At 43.9% G+C, this 21,026-nt stretch overlaps 1 protein-coding gene across 4 annotated transcripts in view; it reads left to right on the top strand.

Annotated features, from left to right (window-relative positions):
* The window catches only part of Garnl3 (GTPase activating Rap/RanGAP domain like 3), a 151,371-nt gene that overhangs the window by 78,624 nt on the left and 51,721 nt on the right, over positions 1 to 21,026 (top strand). For all 4 annotated transcript variants that reach the window (XM_051185222.1, XM_051185223.1, XM_051185224.1 and 1 more), the window contains 5 exons: positions 7,442 to 7,541; positions 9,700 to 9,818; positions 15,487 to 15,551; positions 16,608 to 16,671; positions 20,813 to 20,839. In XM_051185222.1, coding sequence (XP_051041179.1) covers positions 7,442 to 7,541; positions 9,700 to 9,818; positions 15,487 to 15,551; positions 16,608 to 16,671; positions 20,813 to 20,839 — 375 coding nt within the window. The remainder of the gene's footprint in view (positions 1 to 7,441; positions 7,542 to 9,699; positions 9,819 to 15,486; positions 15,552 to 16,607; positions 16,672 to 20,812; positions 20,840 to 21,026) is intronic.

Genomic DNA, 21,026 nt, shown 5'->3' with positions numbered 1-21,026 from the left:
CAGCCCAGCCTGGTCTACAAAGTGAGTTCCAGGACAGGCAGGGCTGCACAGTGAAATCCTGTGTCAAACCAAACCAAAATGAAACAAAAAACAAAGAAATGATCATAGCAATATATTCGTAATAGCCAGATCTTGGAAACAACCTAGATGCCCCTCAACTTAAGAATGGATAAAGAAAATGTGATACATTTACACAATGGAATACTACTTAGCGGTAAGAAACAATGACATCCTAAAATTCACAGGCAAATGGACAGAACTAGAAAAAGCTATCCTGAGTGAGGTAACCCAAAACCAGAAAGACAAATATGTATTCACTCATAAATGGATACCAGAAATAAAGCAAAAGATACCCAGCCTATAATTCACAACCCCAGAGAAGCTAGAACTCTTTTCCAGAAACAGATGTAAACAGATGCAGAAATTCACACCTAGCCAATGGGCCAAGCTCCTGGAGTGCACTCGAAGTGAGGGAGGAGCAATAATATGAACAAATGAGTCAAGACCATGATGGGGAAACCTACAGAATCAGCTGACCCTAGCTAGTGAGAGATCACTGACTCAGGTCTGACAAATGGGGAATCTGCATAAGACTGTACTAGACTCCCTTAATATAGACGACAATGGTGTGATTGGGACAATATATGAGGCCACTAGCAGTGGGTCCCAAGATCTAACTCTAATGCACAAACTGACTTAGTGGAGCCCATTCCATATGGAGAGATACCTTGCTCAGCCTAAGCACAGGGGTGTGGGGAATGGAGAGGTGCCTTGGTCCCGCCTCAATGAGATGATGGGACAGACTTAGTAGACTTCCTAGGGGGAGGCCTTACCCTCTCTGAGGAGCTGATGGGAGTGGGAGAGGTGAGGGGAGTGGGAGAAGAGGAGGGAGAGGGAATTGAGACTGGAATGTAAAAAGTTAATTTAAAAAAAATTTAAAAAAGAAATGAAAAAGAGCTTAAACAGTTATTAATAAGAACCAAGTAGATCTAGACGTGCTAACAGAAAATTTTCCTAGATCTTTTCTATTCCTTCCTTCTGTCCTTCTTTCCTTCCTTCCCTGCCTCCCTCCTTCCCTCTCTTTGATCTCATGTTCCTCAGCTTAGCCAACGTCTCTGGGTAACATAGGATGAACTTAAGCTGATATTTCTGCTTCTGTTTCTCAAATGCTAGGATTACAGACCTGTGCCCCCACGCCTGGTTTCTATGGTTCTGGGACTTGAACTTGGGACCTCATGGCATGCTCAGCAAACATTCTACCAATCCAATTGAGCTACATCCCTAGCCCCCAAGGCATTTTCTTTAATGGAAAAACAGGTGTCAATATAATACCTCCCATGTGTGTAAGTGCATATGTATAGTATGTAAATGTGTGCACATGTAAAGTACACACATCTTTGTAAATACATAACAAAGGTCTGGAGTATTCAAGCCAATTTTGTCACATGGTTTTACTGGGCAGAAGTGGATTGGGATGTGGAGGATGGGGGAGAAAATATTTTAAGTTGTGTTTGGTTTCACTTTTTCACAGTGGGCTTACATTTATGTTTACAATTGTAATGCTGCAGTATTATTATTTTTCTGTCGCTGTGATAAAGTATTGTGACTGATGGCAACTGAGGAAGAAAGTTGATTTTGGTTTATGGTTCATAAGGATAAGAGTCCATTATGGTGGGAAAACATGGCAGCAAGCAGCAAGCATTTTGGCAGGAGCAGGAAGCTGAAAGCTCACATCTTATAATGCAGGCACCAAGCAGAGACAGTGAACTGGAAGGGGCCAAAGTTCTATCATCTCAAAGCTTGCTCCCAGAGACAAACTTCCTCCAACAAGGTTGCACCCTCTAAACCTCCCAAACAGTGCGGGAACTGAGACCCAAGTGTTCAAATACCCGAGCCTGTGGGAGACATTTCCCATTCCAGTCAGCCACCACAGTCATTTAAAAATATATAGAAACTGTAAAAGAAAAAAAGGTCTGGTGCTATTTCAGCAGTCTAACCTGTGAAGTGGAGCTACTTAAATGCATTCAGTCCTCTGTCTACCCCACTGTGGCACAACTCTGGGGAATCATGGGCATAACATAAAACTAGAGGTATCATTTGTAGCCTGAATGTATGTGTGGATTTCCTGCCAGAAGCCAAATATTCGGGAACACTCAAGCAGAATCAGGTGTTTTATATGGATTTTAATTAAATTCTTAAAATATTCAGGTCAGATTCAGTGCCCCTCATTCATTTCCCACAAGTCCAGATGGGAGGGAGAAACAGAGAGCAAAAAGAAGCTTTTGTGGCTTTGCAGTTGGTACAGAAATAATGAGGCTTTCTCCACATCAGAATTCACTAGCCACCAGGGGCTTCTGTGGGCACACCTGCAGCAAGAGACATTTAAGTGCATTCTCCTAGGGTAAGTCTTTGAAAAAAATGTTTGCCTCAAAGGGCATAAAGTAAGTGTGGTAGTTGCAATGTTGAACATCAGTTGTCTGGAAAATGGATTTGTTAGACTATTTCCTCTTGACTTTGTTTTTAATTACATTTATGGAGGGAAAGGGCATGCCACCACACATGTGTGACATGACAGGACAACCAATGTGGGCCCTGGGGATCAAACTCAGGTTATGAGTCTTAGCAGCAGACACCTTAGTTTTCTTTTTGATATCAAATCATGTGTTTCTCTTTCATTCCCACCTGAAACTGCTGTTATTTCTGTCTGTCTCTGACATCCTCTAATAAAACAGGTCATACTTAAAAATAGGACTTGCTGAGAACTAAGGCTGCAGTTAGGCACCACCACACCCTCTCAGAACATTAGAAAAGAAGAGGCCTGGGATGCCCAGAGCTTGGCCAGAGGCCATGGAGCAGTGAGAACCCTGACTTACAGTGCTAACAGGAGCACAGGGTGATGCATCTTCTCTGGAGCTCTATCTGGCCATCCTTGCTAAAACTGAATGCACAACAGTGTGTGTATCCACCAAGGACAGAGTCCTATTCACGGTGGCTTCAGTTACGTACAATCTAAACATCCAACAACAGAATAGTGAATACATCAGTCGTGGCATTTGTCCTGTAGACTATATGGTGATGAAAAACAGAATCACTGTACCAACAAAAAGATGAAGGTCACAGACGTAGTATTGAAGGATGAAAAGCTGGCTTAAGTGAATACACATGATAGGGTTTCATTCCTGTGAAGTCCAGCAGCAGGTGAGACTAACCCCATGGTGAGAAGTCAGGGAGGTGGCTGTGATTGGAGAATGGCTGGGGACATGAATGGTGGGGCTGTATCTATCTATGTCATTGTTACAAGGTTGGACATGTGGAGAAAGTCATTCAACTTCACCCTGCTTTGTACTCTTTACCCTCTGCCAGTGCTACACATCATCAGAATGCAGGGCTCATTTTCTGTGGGGCCCCGGGCAGAGGGTTTTACTTGCTTCTCCATTTCTTTTGCACACTCTTGTCTATCCTCCTTAGCATTTAATAAGGGACAGAAGGTGTCTGGTTCTGCAAGACTCACAACTTTTGGGTATTGGGGGTCCCCTCCCTCCATTTCAGTTAAGTATTTAGTGAAGATGCAAGTGAAATAGCTTTTCAGTCCTTAAAAAAGACCTCATCATTAACACTTGGTTCTCAAAGAGGTGCACAGCATGTCATTGCCCACAGTGCCACTTTAACTCTCAACTTCAGGCTGCCTCTCCATGGCTTCTTCTGTTCTGCAGTTGTCATGCTCAGCCTCCAGGGTAAAGGACATGTATGGACCAAGGCAGGACATTCAAAAGTTCTGACAATCAAACCTGTAGACCCCTGTAGCTGGAGCTTCCCACAGCCGTTTGGCCCCAAATGAACACACAGACGCTATATTAATTATAAAGCTGTTGGCTGGTGTCTAGAGCTTCTTATTGACTAGTTCTGTCTTAATTATTAACCCATTTTTATCAATCTATGTATTGGCCAGACAGTGTTTTATTCACCAACCAGTAAGAGAAACATATATACAGAAGGACATTCCCCATCAGACCCAAAATCAGAATTTTGGTTTTAAATGCATAAAACACAGACTATGATAAAGGGAAAGCCTTTTAAAAATAATTTATTATGCCTGGATCCATAGTACTTTTAATACATTAGAGAGCCAGTCCAAGAGCAGGTTTCATATACTCTGTAATGTTGAATCTCTGGTATAGACCATTGCTTCCCAAAGTTCTTTGTTACCAGAACCACCTGCTTGCTTGTTCAAATGAAAGAGGGCCTCGCTTTGGTCCTCAGTCCTTCAGGGAGAGAGGGAAGGATGGGAGAGAGAAAGCAGACGACAGGGAGAAAAGGGAAAGGGAAAAAAAGAAAACATAGAAAAGAAAGTTTGGCAGACTCCACCTAGAGAGCTCTGGGGAAGCAGCTTGGTAGCAGAGCCAGAAAGTGCACATTTCAGTGCATTGAGAAGCACTGAGCTAAGGCTCTACTTGAAAGGAACCTCTCTGGTTTCTCTACCTGAGTCGTGGAAGCTCCAGAAGCCTGACTGTGCAGGGGTTATGGAGTTCTCAAAGCTCACGTGAAACTTGCTAGGGTCTAGGGCACTGAAACCACGACACCAACCTCTATGGCTGGCCAGTGCCCCAGGGCCATGCCCTACCTGTGTGCACCTGGCTGCATAATGGAACACTCTTTGGAGCAGGAGTACTGCCAGGGTTCGTGGTTAAGACACGTGGCTATAGATAATGAATCAAGCAGACATCTTCCAAGGAACAGAAGCCAATTTGTTGCTCCTCCCAAGTCACCCCAAAAGGTCAAAACAAAGAGGAAACACCTTGTGGTTGTCACAGTTAACCTTTCCAACAAGGAGCACATAAGCAGCTAAAGTAAGTTTATCTTGATGAGCTGAGGACAGCCTTACATACATAGTGCTCTAATTGGGTTTGCAAACCCTGAATCTGTGGAGATGCATCAAACAGGCACAAGAAAAAGCAAGGGAGAGAGGACACTATGTGCTTCAAATTGCCACTGTCACAAAAGACAGCAATCTGAAAATGTTCCAAAGGGCAGCTAAATGAGACACAGCAACAAAATGACTATGTGCTGGGGGTGGGGGGGCGCTTTCATCAGCATTGAGTATGTTGACAGATTCAGAATACAGATGATAATGTATTGTATAGATGTTAAATTTATGAAGTTGATAAAGCTGAATTGCAGGTCTAGTGATATAGCTCAATGGTTGAAGGAACAAGGTTCAATTCCCAGCACCAGGACAAAAGCTGTATTCTAGTTACACAAGAAAAGACCCCTTTCCTGAGAAATAGACACTGAAGTGTTTAGGGATAAAGAACTTTAACCTGTGCAACTGAGTCTTCAATGGCGTGGGGGTGTGTGTGGCTGTGCTGGATAGATGGTTCCATTGGTAGAGTGCTTGCTGTACAAACATGAGGATCTGTGCTCAGATCTCCAGCATGTGAAAAGCCAGGCATGGCAATAGGCACCTGTAGTCCCAGCACTGGTGTGGAGGACAGAGAAAGAGGGAGCCCTGGAACTTACTGTCTGGAAACCTGGCCAATTAGGGAGCTTCAAGTTCACAAGAGACCAGGGCACAAAAAGTCAAGTTGATAGTAACATCATCAGAGAAGCAGCCTGCAGATCAGCAGATGCCCTTGGGAACAACCATAACACATCCATCTTTTTAAAAGTCCAGTGATCTATTCAGAGAATATTACATGATCTAGTATGGAGCTCCAGAAATCAAAGAACCATTCAGCATCAGACCTACTGCAATTCTACTCCATTTAATCTCTTCTACAAAGATCTGGCAAAGAAAAAAATTGATAGCCTCTTTGTAAATTAAGAATTGAAGAAAACTTCAACATGATAAAGAACTGGTTAGTTCACCATCAGAAACAGAGAGAGAGAGAGAGAGAGAGAGAGAGAGAGAGAGAGAGAGAGAGAGAACTGGTCAGAACTGTCTAGAAAGTCACAGGAACATGTCAGGGTCACAACTCATGCTCTGTAGAGGCTGTTCCCCACCATGGCAACTGTATGTCCTTGGAGCTTCTCTCCAATGACTTTGACACAGTCTCAGCCTGTCCATCAAGATGTTCAATGTAAGGGTATTTAATGTCTCATAGAGATGGGAAAAGAAAAGCTGGAGTGATGGCTCAGAGATTAAGAGCACTTACTGCTCCTGTAGAGAACCCAGGTTCAGTTCCTAGTACCCACATGGCAGCTCACAACTGCTTGTAATTCCAGTTCGAAGGAATCTAATGGCCTCTTCTGACCACTGTGGGCATCTGCAATCTTCCAAACTGCATGACTTGGTATGATTCCATGTTGTTAAGAAAAAAAAATACCTGTGTACATGGATGTAGTTAGGGAATGTGTGTTAGTCGGAGTCTAAAGCAACAGAAGTGATGGACTGAATATCTATTAAAAGGAGATCTATTATATTGGCTTGCATGATGTCATCTGTGTAGTCCAGTGATTCCTGTCTTCACACTGGAAAAGCTGAGAACCCAGTAGGTACCTGATCCACACGGATGGATGCCTCAGCAGTCCCAGCCTGGTGCTGAAAGCCTAGAAGATTGCTGGAGATTCGCTGGTCTTCAGGCTCTTATGTCAGCAAAGAACAGCAGCAGTGATGGCAGCAACAGTGGTGTTGACCCAACAGCAAGATATAAAAAAGCCTTTTCTGTCGCACTTGCTTTTGTCAGGCCTCCACCAGAAGGTGCCCCCACATTTAGGGTAGGTCCCCCACCACAAATAGCCTAATCAAGAAATTATCTGTAGATGTGCCCAGTGGCTTACCTCTTAGTTAATTCCAGACCAGTCAAGTTGGCAACCAGGATTAATAATCATATATACAAAACAGTAACAATGACTGTCTTTAAATAGATTACTTATTACGGTTGTCCATATTATCCACACCAACTGGATAAATGTTAAAATGCATTTAATCCCAGCACTCAGGAGGCAGAGGCAAGTGGATTTCTGTGAGTTCGGGCCAGCCTGATCTACAGAGCGAGTGCCAAGACAGGCTCCAAAGCTACACAGAGAAACGCTGCTTCAAAACAAACAAACAAACAAACAAAACATACAAAACAAATTAACTTGAGTAAGATCCAAAGAAATATCCTGTGGAGGACATGTACTGGTAGTAAGGTGGTAAGAATTGGTGCCCTAGGGGACAGCAGTTCTATTTATTGGGACTCCATTTATTGGGAAGAGAAAGACTTCACACACCTGTTAGAACTGGGTTCACTTCTTATTCTTGCACCCTGCAGACTTCTAGACTGTCTATTTGAGTGACTTTATACCAAGTGTCTCTGCTAGTGAGAATATGCGGTTACAGCCCTCATGTGTGTGCTTTTAGTGGCGACTCTTTTCCTGGTTCTCTGACTGTGCTTTATTTCTAGCTTCATGTTCACTTTCCAAGCACAACTCTTAACCACGCAGCTTTGTTCCGTTACAGAATGCAGCTGCTCTGCCAGGCACTTGGCGAAGAACAGACGTGCACTTAGAAAACCCAGAGTACCACACCCGGTGGTATTTCAAGTATTTCTTAGGACAAGGTAATTATGCCTCTGTGGTAACAGAAAAGAAATGATGTTCAAAACAGCATAATCTCAGACACCCTGTATGGGTGGGATGAAATAATGTAGGACGACAGTGTCAGAGAAGTTCCCATTAAGGTCAGTGGTGAACATTATGGGTTAAGAGCTACAAGTCAGAGCTGTCTTGATGTGGGTTACCATTTTGAGAAGTGTCATGGGGTTGGGTTTTGTTGTTGGGTTTTTGTTTGTTTGGCTTGGTTTTTTGGTGGGAGGGGGTTGGAGTTTTTTGGTTTGGTTTTGGGGTTTTGGTTGTTGTTTTTTTATTTGTTTGTTTGTTTTTGTTTTTAACTACAGAGTTTCTCTGTATATCCCTGGCTGTACTGAAACTCACTCTGTAGACCAGCCTGGCCTCAAACTCAGAGATCTGCCCACCTCTGCATGTACCACTGCCACCCGGCTTGTTGTTGTTTTAGCCCCTGGTAAATGGGCAATTAGTCCATCTCTTCTTTGAGAGATAGAAATTTTCAGGATGGAAAAGAGGCTTTAACTTAACTGAGTCAGTACACATCTGCACGCATTTTGAGCGTCTAGTTCTTGACCATGAAGGAGAGAACAGTTTCCTGAGCAAATCTTGGCCATAAAACTGCAGGCTCTGCCACATTAACTCACCAGCGACAAGGATTTAAGCTCCACCTGCTGTCTGGCAGTGTACAGAGAGCAGCAGTGCTAAGGCTCACTTCCTGCCCTCATGGAACCTATAGAATGGGTTTGCAACATGGTTCTGCTCTCATCAGCCTGAGGGCTTGGACTTGGTTTCTATGTCTGTAAAGTAGAACTATTTCTGGTCCTTCCCTAGAGGTCTGAGCAAAGCTGCCAAAGAGATGTACAAAAATAACACAAAGACCAGTGCCTAACACACACCGAGAGCTCAGTTACACATAGGTTTTAGGCTGTACATGTAGAGAGCACATGGAAAGACAGAAAGCAAGTGAGTTGCTAATGAGATGGGGGCTGGAAATGGAGGAAAAAGTAACTGGTGGCAGAGAAACTCCATGAGGCATCCATTGTAGAACATGATTCTCAAGCCAGGAAATGAAAGTGGTGTCTTTTTAGAAACCTGTCACGGGGCTCAAAGGGTTAAGAGTGATTGCTCTGCAGCATGATGACTTAAATTCAAATCCCCAGCCCATGTAAAATGTCTTGGCATAGCTGTGCATTCCTGCAACACAGCACTGGAGAGGCAAAGACAGGCAGATCATGGGAGCTCAGTGGCCAAGTAGCATGGCCAAAATGATGGAGCATATCCAGTTAAGCAAGAGATCCTGTCAGCAGGCAGTAAAGCTGAGAGCAATGAAGAAGACTGTAGCTTCCCTTGGCTTCCCTAAGTGCACAGACAGTCATACACACCCATACAGCATGTGTGTGCAGCGCACACACACACACACACACACACACACACACACACACACACACCAATACCAATGTGCTACACACAGAAAAGAAAACCTGTTACAGTATTATTCTAAAAAGTTAAAGTTCAGGTCTGGCTAGGCGGGTTTGCTCAGGTGGGTGAGGAATATAGAAGCATTTACAAAGAAAGAAATGTGCCAGTCTTCTTCCCCATAGCTGTGCACAGAGTGCCCATAGCATTGGCTTTACAGCAAAAGGGTTGCTGCAAGTTTGAGTGCCAGCAGCATCCAACGAGGTAATGCAAAGCCTACTCAAACTGGTTTAAACAAGAAGGAAACAGAGAATAAAGTTTGAGGCCAACATAGTCTGCATAGCAAGCTACAGATGAGCCAAGAAGGCCCTGTGGTTGGTGGCATCAACAGTTCAGTGATATTAGAGGCTTAGGCCTGTTTGCCTTTTCTGCCTCCCTACCCTTACTGTGAGCACAGGGGGCTGCAGTAGCTCCAGATATCACTTGACACTACAATATCCAGAGGAAGGGGGGTATATTTAGAGTGGGAAGCCTTTCTAGAAGGCTCTTGGCAGATTTCTCATCTTGCCTTGGCCAACACTGAATAACATGTTCATTTCTGAACCAGTTGCAGGCAAAGGGATGTGGGTGTAGAATTAGTGGTCAGTTCCTACCCATACCAGTCTTAGGCTGGCTGCTCATGTGGGTGCTGGCCACTGCTGGCTGAAGCATTTTCACAGATCGTCTCTTCTGCAGTACATCAGAATTACATTGGAAACGATGCAGAGAAGAGCCCCTTCTTCTTGTCTGTGACACTTTCTGACCAGAACAACCAGCGTGTCCCTCAGTACCGTGCCATTCTGTGGCGGAAAACAGTGAGTACCTGACTTGCACTCTGGTGTTGCCTGTTCAGCACACATGCCCATCTCAGAGTCCAGTTAGCCCATTGTCAGGCTGTTCCTCTCATTGTAGATAATTCAGAGTGTCATTATTCAAAGCTGGGGCTACCGAGCCTGACATGAACAGCAGCTTCTCCTCCATCTCTAGGCCACGGCCAGGTACAGCCATACCCTAAATCTTGTTCTCTGGGGAATGGCAGTGGGTTTTATAGTAGGTTTTATCTATTACTTTTTGGGATGTTTAATGGTAGTGGTATGTTCCTCTTTGTTTGGGGGCTGGAGGGGAGGCTGTGGAGGGTTTTGTTTGTTTTGTTTTTAGAGACAGTCTCATATAGCCCAGGTTATCTTCACACTCACTTTGTAGTTGAGGGTGACCTTGAATTCCTGACCCTGCTGTCTCTAATTCCTCAGTGTTGAGATTATGCACTACCATGCTAGTTTATGATGTTGTAGGGACCAAACCCAGAGCTCCATGCATGCTAGGCAAGCATTCTGCCACTGAGTCGCATTCCAGCCCTAGTTTTTCTTATCATTTTGTTTGTTTGTTGAGATAGGATCTCACTTTGTATTCATGAACTTCCTCTGTAGACCAAGTTGACCTCAAACTTCACAATCCTCCTGTCTCAGCCACCTGAGACCAAGCTTATAGGAGTCCACCACACCCAGCTAGCCCTAGCTGTTTTTTAAATTACATTTCTTGTAATTTTATGTGTATGAGTATTTTGTCTTAATGTACATCTGTGTACCATGTGTGCCTAATGCCCAGGGAGGTCAGAAAAGGACACTGGGTCCCCTGGAGCTGCAGTTAGGGATGATTATAAGTCATCATGTGGGTGCTGGGAAGCATACCTGGGTCCTCTGGAAGAACAATTACCACTCTGAAGCACTGAGTCATGTTATGAGTATTTTCCCCCCCCTCCACACCCCCCGCCGGTCTGGTCCCACCGCCAAGCCAGGCCCAATTAACACACTGAGATGCTGTATTTGATACAAAGCTATTGGCCTGTTACTAGTTTCTTATTGGGTAGCTCTGTCTTAAATATTAACCCATTTTTATTAATCTAAGTATTTCCACATGGTCTCATCTTCTCTCTGTGTCCTCCATGTTGGATCTCCTCCCTCCTACTTCCTCTCTCCTCCTTGTCTCCTAGTCCCACCTATCTTGCTTTCCTATTTGCCAACGGTGCTTTATTCATTAACCAATAAGAGAAACATATTTACAGAATGGCATCTCCCATCGGAGTCATCTCCTCAGGCCCTGACCCAAGCTATGTTTACTAGTTAAAGCTGCGAACTGGCCCAGCTTTTAGTTATATTGGAAGAACAGATGATTATTATCTGGCTATAGTCCCTATGTGTCCCCATTTCTCTTACATGTTCAGCCAGCACCAGCATCCAATTATACTGCTGGAATTTGGTTTAGGTTTCATATTTTCCTTACATGTTTTTATTATGTCTACTTGCTACTCTGACTCATAAATTTGTTTTCTAATAATTCTTGTATTTGATTTTTTCATAAGTTTTTCCCATTATTCTCTTTTCATATTATCTTCTCGGAGTGTTTTTACACAGACAGTATGATACCCTGGTAAAAGCATATACACATACACATATCCACTCACATTCTACACACATGTGCATATGTAGCAATAGAGTAACAACTTTAAATGACTTAGAAAGAAGGACTGAGGATAAGGCTTTGTTGATTGGATGCTTGCCCAGCATGCATGAAATCCTGTGTTCAGCCCCCATTGTAACATGAAAAATAGAAACCCAGTGACAGATATTGGGGTTAAAGCTGAAAAATCAGAGAAGCAAAGAAGCTAAGCCAGTAGCTTTTACCTCTGCCCAAGCTGTAGCAATCCTGCCCTCAATGTGGCTGGAGACCAAAATGCTCCAGCCTGAATATCTGCTCCTATCGTACATACCTCAAGTGCTGGGATTAAAGGTGTGTGATCCCAAGTGCTGAGATCACCTTTGTGTGAGCTATTTCTCTTTTAGACTGGATCAATTTTGTGTAGCTCAGGGTGGCCTTGCACAAATGGAGATCCATCTGCCTCTCTCCTGAGTCCTGGGATTAAAGGTGTGTGCCACCAATGCCTACCTTCCATAGCTAACTAGTGTGGCTTTGCATTCTGATACTTCAGGCAATCTTTATTAAATCATAAATATTATATCACAACATCCCAGCATTGCATAAACCAGGTAACCCCAGCACTTGGGAATCAGAGGCAGGAGAGTCAGGAGTTAAAAGCCATCCTCACGTAATAAGTTTGAGGTCATTTTGGGATATGAGACTCTATCGCACAAAGAAAAACTTTCTAGGAACCACTACTATTCAACAAATTATGATTAGGTACTTCTAAAATAGTAAAGAATAAAACCTAACATTTATTGTGTACTTAATATAAGCTACATCAGTGGTTCTCACCCTTTGTAATGCTGCAACCCTTTAATACAGTATAATTTTATGGTGACCCCCATCCATAAAATTATTTGTTACTACTTCATAACTGTAATTTTGCTACTGTTATGAATTGGAATGTAACTATGATTTCCAGTGGTCTTAGGCAACCCCCTATGAAAGGGTCATTAGATCTCAAAGGGGTTATGATTCCCCAGGTTGAGAACCACTGTGCTAGATAATTCTTTAACTACCCAAATCTTAATACCTGCTATTGCAATTACAGAAGTTAAATGGCATGGCCAAAGTGCCTCCCAGGAGATTCATCCCAGGGCCCAGTTACCAGGGTGTCCCTACTGTACATAATTAATATTCATAATGTAATAATATATGTAAATCTTTGACTCATAATGTCTTCCCACTCAAGTGCATACTCATGTCCTCCCTCAATGCCCCCACCGTATAGCAGAGTACCTAACACACAGGCATAGCTCTAGAAGGATGTGTTGAATGAGTAAGTAGATAGCACCAAGGCCCAGCTTAACAGCTCTGGATGCAGCTTCTTCCATTTAAGTAAACTTCTATAGTTTTTTCAAGTTTGTCTATTTTTGAAGCAGATTTTGGATTAAAAAAAAATCTCATAAACCTGTTTCCAGCAGAGGTATGTTCATAACAAGGGACTTTAATGGAATCAAGGTTTACAGGGACAGGTGCTTTCCAAGACTCAAAAGAACTAGAAGGACCAACACATCTCCCCATGCCACCACCATAACCGGGGCCATCAACAGTGTAAGTAGCTGCTTCTAGCTACAAATGGAAATATTGAAAGGGATGAGAAAAACCAGATGGGGCTGGAAAGATGGCTCAGAGGTTAACAGCACTGGATGCTCTTCCAGAGGGCCTGAGATCAATTCCCAGCAACCACATGGTAGCTCACAACTATCTGTAATGAGATCTGGTGTTCTCTTCTGGTGTGCAGGTGTACATGCAGACAGAACACTATACATAATAAATAATAAATCTTTAATAAAAAAATAAATAAAACCAGAATGTCAGCAGAAGCCAGTTACTAAATCCCTGTAACCACAAGCTGGCTCTGGAGACTGTGGGAAGTTCAGATAGCAGGCTCTGCCCAGCCCTCTATGCACACAAGCCCATGTTGTCTTAGTTAAATATCAGTTAGAAACCAACAGAACATATAACCCTACTGCAAGCAGTCCTTTCTGTGTATCTGTGCTTGTTTTTTGAGGTGCTGGGGATGGAACCAGGGTAAAGCACTTGCTAGGCAAACAAACACCCTGCCACTGGGTGACATTCCCAGTACTATGCTTGATGTCATCTGAACACATGGGGAAGATTTGTATATAGAAATGATTCATACTCACTTTAAAAATTCCATCCAGATAATACAGCTGGTGTAAAGAGGGGGATCAATGTCTGTAATTGTAGCACCCTTCTGGGAGTCTCTACAAGTGTGTATTGGCAAGTGTGCGCGTGCACACATCCATTATTATACAAACCATATAATATCCAGCTTGTGCTTGTGAATCTGTACAGTGCTCACCTCACCTCTGGTTGCCTGAGATGTGCAGACACAGGACCTCCACTTAGGGCATTTGATGTTTCCACCAGAGATTACAGAGTGGTTTTATTTGAGTATTGACTCTAGAGAACTGAAAACAGGAGATGGGAAGGGAGAGCTTTGCCAGATTGTAGTGAAGAAAGCCCTGGGTTCCTACCCACATAATTACCTATGAAGATGTCATTGTCACCTGCTAAAAACTATACTGAGCTTGTCTTTAAAACTGCCTTTGGTGTGTTTGATGAGTAGAGAAGGTAGTAAGGAGTAAGCTAAGCAGAGGCACAGATCTGAGACCACCTTGAGCAGGTTAGCCTCCTGTATAGGTGAATAGTACACTGGGACCAGTGTATCGCAAAGCCATAGGAAGAACTCTGCTCCCAGTGGTGGGACCTGGGAAGTGTGACACATGAACTATTATTACATTCCTGTATTTGAAGTGTTTCCAATCTCTGTGTCAAAAAGTTAATACAGTAGAGGACCCAGAAAGAAGGTCCAGTGTGGGGATAATCTTTCATGACCAGTGGTGGTGATGAGAGTCAGGTATCTTGTACACTGGTCAAATGTTTTCTTTACGAAGAAAGATCACAGGCTTGGAAAGGCAGAGGAACTCTACCCCAGGCCATTGTTCTCAGCTTGGACAGAGAAATTGCTAGAAGTGTCCCCCCAAACACATACAAAAAGTATTTATTGCTTTGCTCATTTCCTGCAAAAACATTACAACCCTTGTCTAATTGTTTGTGATGCCAGTTTGTGATTTTTTTCCAAAGTTACAAAGAAGCCTTTAAATGAGTATATGGATAACATCTGCTATCCATGCATAGTAAGTCCTGTGTAATGGAAGGGAGCTCCTCTGGTCTGGGTGGGCTGGACACAGGACTCTCCAGCCCTTCCTGTGAGTCAGTCAAAGTGGGTACTCATTTTAAAGCAAGTAAATGACTTAAATAAATCAGCACAGGTATTAAAACCTCGCTGGAAGATTGGGGTGATTTCTAGTTAAAAGGTCTTTGACTGGATGGCATGGTACTTGAATCTCATTGAACAAAAGGAGACTTAATTTTTTTTTTATAATCTTTGAATCATGTCTGATTTTTAGCTCAGAGACCAAACCAGTCCCTTTGAATGGTGTAGGTGGTGTGGTTCTCAGGATCCCAGGAAGCCGAAATGATGACAGAATTGAAAAGAGGGAAGGTTCATGTTGGCTCACAGCTGTGGAGGTCAGGTGCCCATTGCTTTGGGGCCTGTGGAGAGGCAGCACTTCACAGCAGAATCTGTGGAGCTAGAGGAAGCTGGTCCCCTCATGGCAGCTGGGAACCACCAGACCAGGGTCCTACTGAGAGCACATCACCCCAGTGACCTAAGACTTTCCATCAAGTCCAGCTCCTAAAGCTTCCACACCTTCTAACAGTGCCCTAGACTGGTAACATAGCCTTCAACAAATGGGCTGTATCCAAAGTGTAGCAGATGGCTCCACTGTCCATGGTACCAGGATGCAGAGGCCTGGTGTGTTGAATTCTGATCAGAACCAGGAGTTCATAGAGGGAGGTGCTGCCAGCCGGAGCAAAAACAGATCAGGCATGGTTTCACAACAGAGACCAGATGATGCTCTTCAGAGGGGAAGACGCCAGACTCATCACTGCTTGGCACTTTGCTTCTTCCAGGGTACGCAAAAAATATGCCTTCCCTACAGTCCCACAAAGACGCTGTCTGTGAAGTCCATTTTAAGGTGAGTACTCAGGACGGACCCACACTAGTCTGAGGCCCTGTGTGCATTGCATGTTCCTGGGATCCTTGTGTATTCACTTTCCTTGATTGGCACTTTGTCTAGCTGGGCATCCCCTCCTAGAGTCTCCAAGGCAGCCCCAGAGGGCAGGACTGTGGTTGCCTCCATTTTACAAATGATGAAATGGAGGCTCAGAGCAGAAAAACCAGATTTCACGGCTAGTGTCCCACACTATCCAGTCACAGCTCCTAAGCACCCTCCCTCCCTGCTGCATTCTTTGCCTGATGCTTTTTTTTCTCCCTCTTGGGTACTTTGGGTTTAGAAAGAAAATCAAGAAATCTTTTTCATTTCATTCTTATACTTTGAAATAGAAACCCAGATGTCAGCAAAGGCTCCCTGGGGGGATGTGCTTTATTCTTCACTGAACAACTAGTGAAAGGACTGGAACATCTGGCTCCTGCCCTTGGTTCCCACATCCCTCTCATCCTCCCTCCCAGGCTCCGGGAAAGCTGCCACTCAGATGGAGCCTGTCACTCTATCTCCAGCTAAGACATTACATCCTAATGATAGTAGCTTCCTTGTCAGACACCATGCTGAATGCTTTCCCAGCATTTTCTCAGTGACTCTAATTCAGTTGCACGAAGTCTACTTGCAGTTGCCTCCATTCCCCTAAGAGGATGGCAGGAGAGACTGCAGAGCTAGTAAACTGCAAGGTTTAGACCAAGTATCTGTGCTCCAGGGCCCAGGGGTAAAGATATCATAAATATGAAATTGTTGATAACAGAACAACGAATGAGTCAATAGCAATATGAGAGAGGCCAATGTCCCAGATGACAGCCACTGTCTCACTGCATGAGTATCCTGAAAGAAAGGACAGTTACCCATGGCAATTGGTGAAGTTCATGGATTCGCTCAGTTCCTTCATTTCCAGTGTATCAGGCCCTACAGAGAGTCCACTATGGTTTTTTGAGACAATGTTACCTGTCTTCTTCAGTGAAGGCACCTCCTCCCTGTTGCTTCTGTCCCTGCCTCACTGACTCACTCTGTCTTCTGTTTCAGTGCCATGAACCTGGACAAGTTTGAGAAAGGCCCTAGGGAAATTTTTCATCCCGAGATACAAAAGGTAAAAGAAGCTGTGGGGCTTCATAACAATACATGGATTCTGTGTGTGCGTGCGTGCGTATGTGTGTGTGTGCGCGCGCCTATGTGTGTATATTGTGCCTTCATAGCTGTGAAATTTTAGAACTGTAGCCATCCTCAATGGGATGCCAGTCAACAGAGCAAGCTGAGCTTCAAGGAGGTGGGTTGTGCCAGAGCTAGATGACAAGGCATGGCTGGAGAGGCAGCTGGGGTTGTGTCCAGGAGGCAGCAGGGGTCTCTAGGCAGAGAGGTAAATGAGTTCATTTGCAGGGGAAATAACTCAAATGAGAATCTGAGAACTGATGAGAGCATGAATAATTAGTTTCTGTATCCCTTTAAGGAAAGCTTTCAAACTAAGGTCATTGCCTTTCAACTTAGCTTAACCCAGACTTACAGAGTTGAATGTCCTCAAGCCTTTGCTTTCACTTAATTTGTAAAATACTATTTGTGTGACCACCAGGACCAGCATGGTAGAAGGAGGGAAGTGACTTCTGCAAGTTGTCCTCTGAATTTCACTCATACACCAAAGCATTGCATGCATCTACACACAGAGACACGTACTAAATACATAAATAAGCAATAAAATAATATTGTACTCTGCTAGAATAAACTTGGGCAAAATTTAGTGTGTTAGGTTAAACTGAGCAAATTTAAGCCGTGCTGTGCTTAAAATGACTACGGAAACCTTAAAAGCAAATGAGAATTAAATACATCAGTAGCAATGTGCTTTCACTGCTCCATTATATAGCTTGGATTTTTTTAAGACCATAAAGCCCAGGCTACCCTAGAACTCACTTTATTAAACTAGGCTGACCTCAAGCTTATGTCCTTCCTGCCTGAGTCCCTGCAGTGCTGGGCATATGGGCATGAACCTCCACAACAGCCTATGAGAACATTCTTAACCCTTTCCTTCTTGGTGCCTGTGAGTGATCACCACTACTCTCCCCACTCTGAAGACACCACCCCAGAGTCCTGGAGGAGCTGCCCTGTGGCACCTGTCTCTCAGCGGTTGTGCTAGCCTGCCCCAGCTGCCTTCTCTCCCACAGAGTAACAGAGTCAATCAGCACCCTGCCTGCTGGGGTCACCATTCTGTGCCTGTTTCCTATGAAAATGTTATCTTATTATTTCCTATAATTGTGTTTTAGGTTTCTCCCTTTAACAATGAACACTCATGAGCCTCCCTGGGCCTGAGGGCAGTCCCCAAAGTCACGCTATCAGAGCTACCACCCAACTTCTGCACATTATTGTTAGGATCCCTTGACAGTCACAGGACCCACACAGTGAACAGAAGTTGAACCACCTCATTAGAAAAGGAAGGTGTCTGGTCCTATTAAAATGCTGCCCCTCTGCTTCTGCTTGCCAGAATGCAGTGACACTTTTCTTGACCAAATTCCTTCCAGAAGTAAGTTGGCTTTAAGTAAGTGGGTAAGTGGGCATCTCTGTGTTACCGATCTGCATCTCTCTATCATCTTGTGTTCTGGATAGTTGTAGATGACAATCCCTGGTGACCAGGGATTGAATAAAAATCTACAGAACTAAATCTGAATGTTTAAAGCATTTCTAGTTTTTTTAAGTCTATTTAAAATCATGCACTTTTTTTTTTTTTTAATTTAGTTTGGTTTAGCTTTGTTGAGATAGGCTTTCTTTGTGTATCCTTGGTTGTCCTAGAACTAGCTCTGTATACCTGACTGGCCTTGAACTCAGAGAAATCCATCTCCCTCTGCCTCCTGAGTGCTGGGATTAAAGGCATACACCACCACTGCCTGGCTAATATTTGTTGTCGTTGTTGTTTTAGTTTAATGTTAGCTACATACTAATGGTCAAAATCAAAATTACCTTAAAAAAGCAACAGCAGGGACTGGCAAAGTTTGAAGACTGGTTTCAGATCCTCAGAGCCCGCTTAAGGCAGTAGCTAGCATCCATAATTGCAGCAAGGTGAAAGGCAGGGATGGGGAAATTTTCAGAAGCCAGGCCAGCTAACCTGCCGCACACAGTGGAAAACAGTGTGGAAGGCAAGAACCAACACCACAGGTTTCTTCTGATATTCACACATGACCTATGACATGCACATGCCTCCTACACACATGCATACATACACAAACATGTACACACAGACACAAAGAAAAATAACATCACTAGGACTTTAAGAAACACCATTACTAACATAAAATTAGACCTTCCAGGCTGAAATTACAAACTAGGAAACAACAAAAAGAGATCTAGTTGGTGCTCACAAATCCAGAAATGAGAGTTTTAAAACTTTGAATGCTGTCAGGTGTGACATTGGTAGACCACAGTGCCTGGCAGGAGCACCTACTTCTGAGCAGATATAGTCCAAAACAAGGAAGATACAAAGGAAATATGAGCTGGCAGCCTGTGGCATCTCTTCTGCCACCAGAGCTGCATATTGAGACCCTGGGGCCTCCTGGTACAAGGCTACTTCCACAGCCTGGACACTGAGGACCCTCACCAGGCCAGGGGCCAGTAGGTAGCAGAGTGCCCCAGGTCTGATACTTGCTGGACTAAAGGCAGTTGGGAAGCTCCCCGTTATTGTATTCACCATAAGTGTGTACTTGCAGGTTTCAGAAGAATCTAGGCTCTGCTGGATCTCCAATTCCTTACCTGTAATTCTGGAATGATTAGGCTACATGGCAGGGTGCTTGAGATCAAAGGAAATTATGGAAAAGAGGGTTTTTCAGTAAAGTGTGTAACGACATGCAAATATGAAGTATAAGACACATAGCAGTTTTATTTTTTCCAGGATTCAGAAACAATAATGGCTGAATTCTGAACAAAAGAGCCCTTGTGTTACAAAAAATGGAGGATTTTGTGTGCCTCACATACTTCTTTAAGAATTGTCAGTTCCCTGAGCAAGTGGGAGCTCACAGACTACATACTGACAGCTGGGAAACCAGCATAGGGCTGAACCAGCCCCACCCCCCCGAATGCGGGTGTCAGTTAGGAGGCCTGAGCAGTTCATGGGGCCTCTGGCAGTGGAAGCAGATTTATCCCTAGTGCATGAATGGACTTTGGGAGCCCATTCCCTATGGAGGGACACTCTCTTAGCTTAGATAAACAGGGGAGGGCCTAGGCCCTCTGTCTCTGTCATCAAAGTGACAGACTTTGATGATCCCTCAGTGAAGACCTCACTCTCCCTGGGGAGTGGATGGGAGATGGAATGGGGGGCAGTGGGGAGACATGGAAGGATGGGAGGGAGAGGGAACTGGGATCAATATCTAAAATAATATTGCTTCTCAATTTAAATAAAATTTTATTTTAAAAAAGAAATCAAGAAAAAAACAAAAGAATTGAAGAATTGTCATCTCCAGGGTTGACAAGGAAGATGAGGCTCCCACAGCCTCTTCCACCTCTATCCTGGCCCTCCTCTCAGCTCTCACTGGCAGCCATGGCTTACCTGGACCCACCTTCCCCACCTCCACTCACCCAGTGACCTCTATTGAAGCCTTTGGCCTTGGTATCTGCTTACCAACTTCACTTTATTATGAAATAACTGAGTGTGAGATGGGAAAATGACCTGAGGCTGTTTGCCAGATGTCCCTCACACTCATTCTGTCACTTTCCATAGTGACCCATGTAGGGCAAGATAGTCATGGGTAAGAAACAAACACAGTTGTAGGCAGCAGAGCAAGAACTCAAAGCCAGGGCTCTTTAGGATTACGCTGCTTCCTGCTGATCTCAGGAGACGGTCTCTTCAGGGCAGCTGTCCTAGTGTGGGGCAAGTAATGAGATGCTCTGGACCAATATCTTAATCCTGCTGTCAACCTTTGACATTGGTGTTTAGTTCTCTACTTCTCAATTTTATCTCCTTACTAAGGGAATGTTTTTCTGAAGCAGTGAGTGTGCATTGATTTAGGGTGGGTGAGCAGCAGTTAGTATTTATCAGAGGTTTTCTGAGAGGTGTATGGCCCAGCTGGAGTTTTGTTTTCAGTTGTTTATTTTTGGTTTTGTTTTCCTTAAAGAGAGATCCAATAACCAACTTACATTATTTCCAAATTATCTTAACATCAAATCATGTGAGTATGTAAAGCTTGGCTTTCTCAGAGAACCAAAATCCAGTAATCACCATGATGTATAAATATAACTTCTGAAACTTTGCTTGACAGGACTTGCTGGTTCTGGAAGAACAAGAGGTGAGTATCAGTCCCTTCACTGCGAGTGCAGCCTTCTTTCTGAGTCAGAGACTCTCAGAGTCTCTCTTAGTGCATCTGCGGTGTTGGCTTGTTCTCACAGAGGGGCATGACTGAATGGGCTGGCCAAGGTCTTCTTCAGAACTTTCTGTACAGCTGTCTGTAAATAGACCAGTATACTTAAATCTGC

Source organism: Phodopus roborovskii, unplaced genomic scaffold, assembly GCF_943737965.1.
Source record: "Phodopus roborovskii unplaced genomic scaffold, PHOROB, whole genome shotgun sequence".
In the NCBI taxonomy this organism is placed as follows: domain Eukaryota; kingdom Metazoa; phylum Chordata; class Mammalia; order Rodentia; family Cricetidae; genus Phodopus; species Phodopus roborovskii.
Note: the sequence above shows the minus strand (reverse complement) of the source record. Positions and strands in the feature narration are given on the sequence as shown.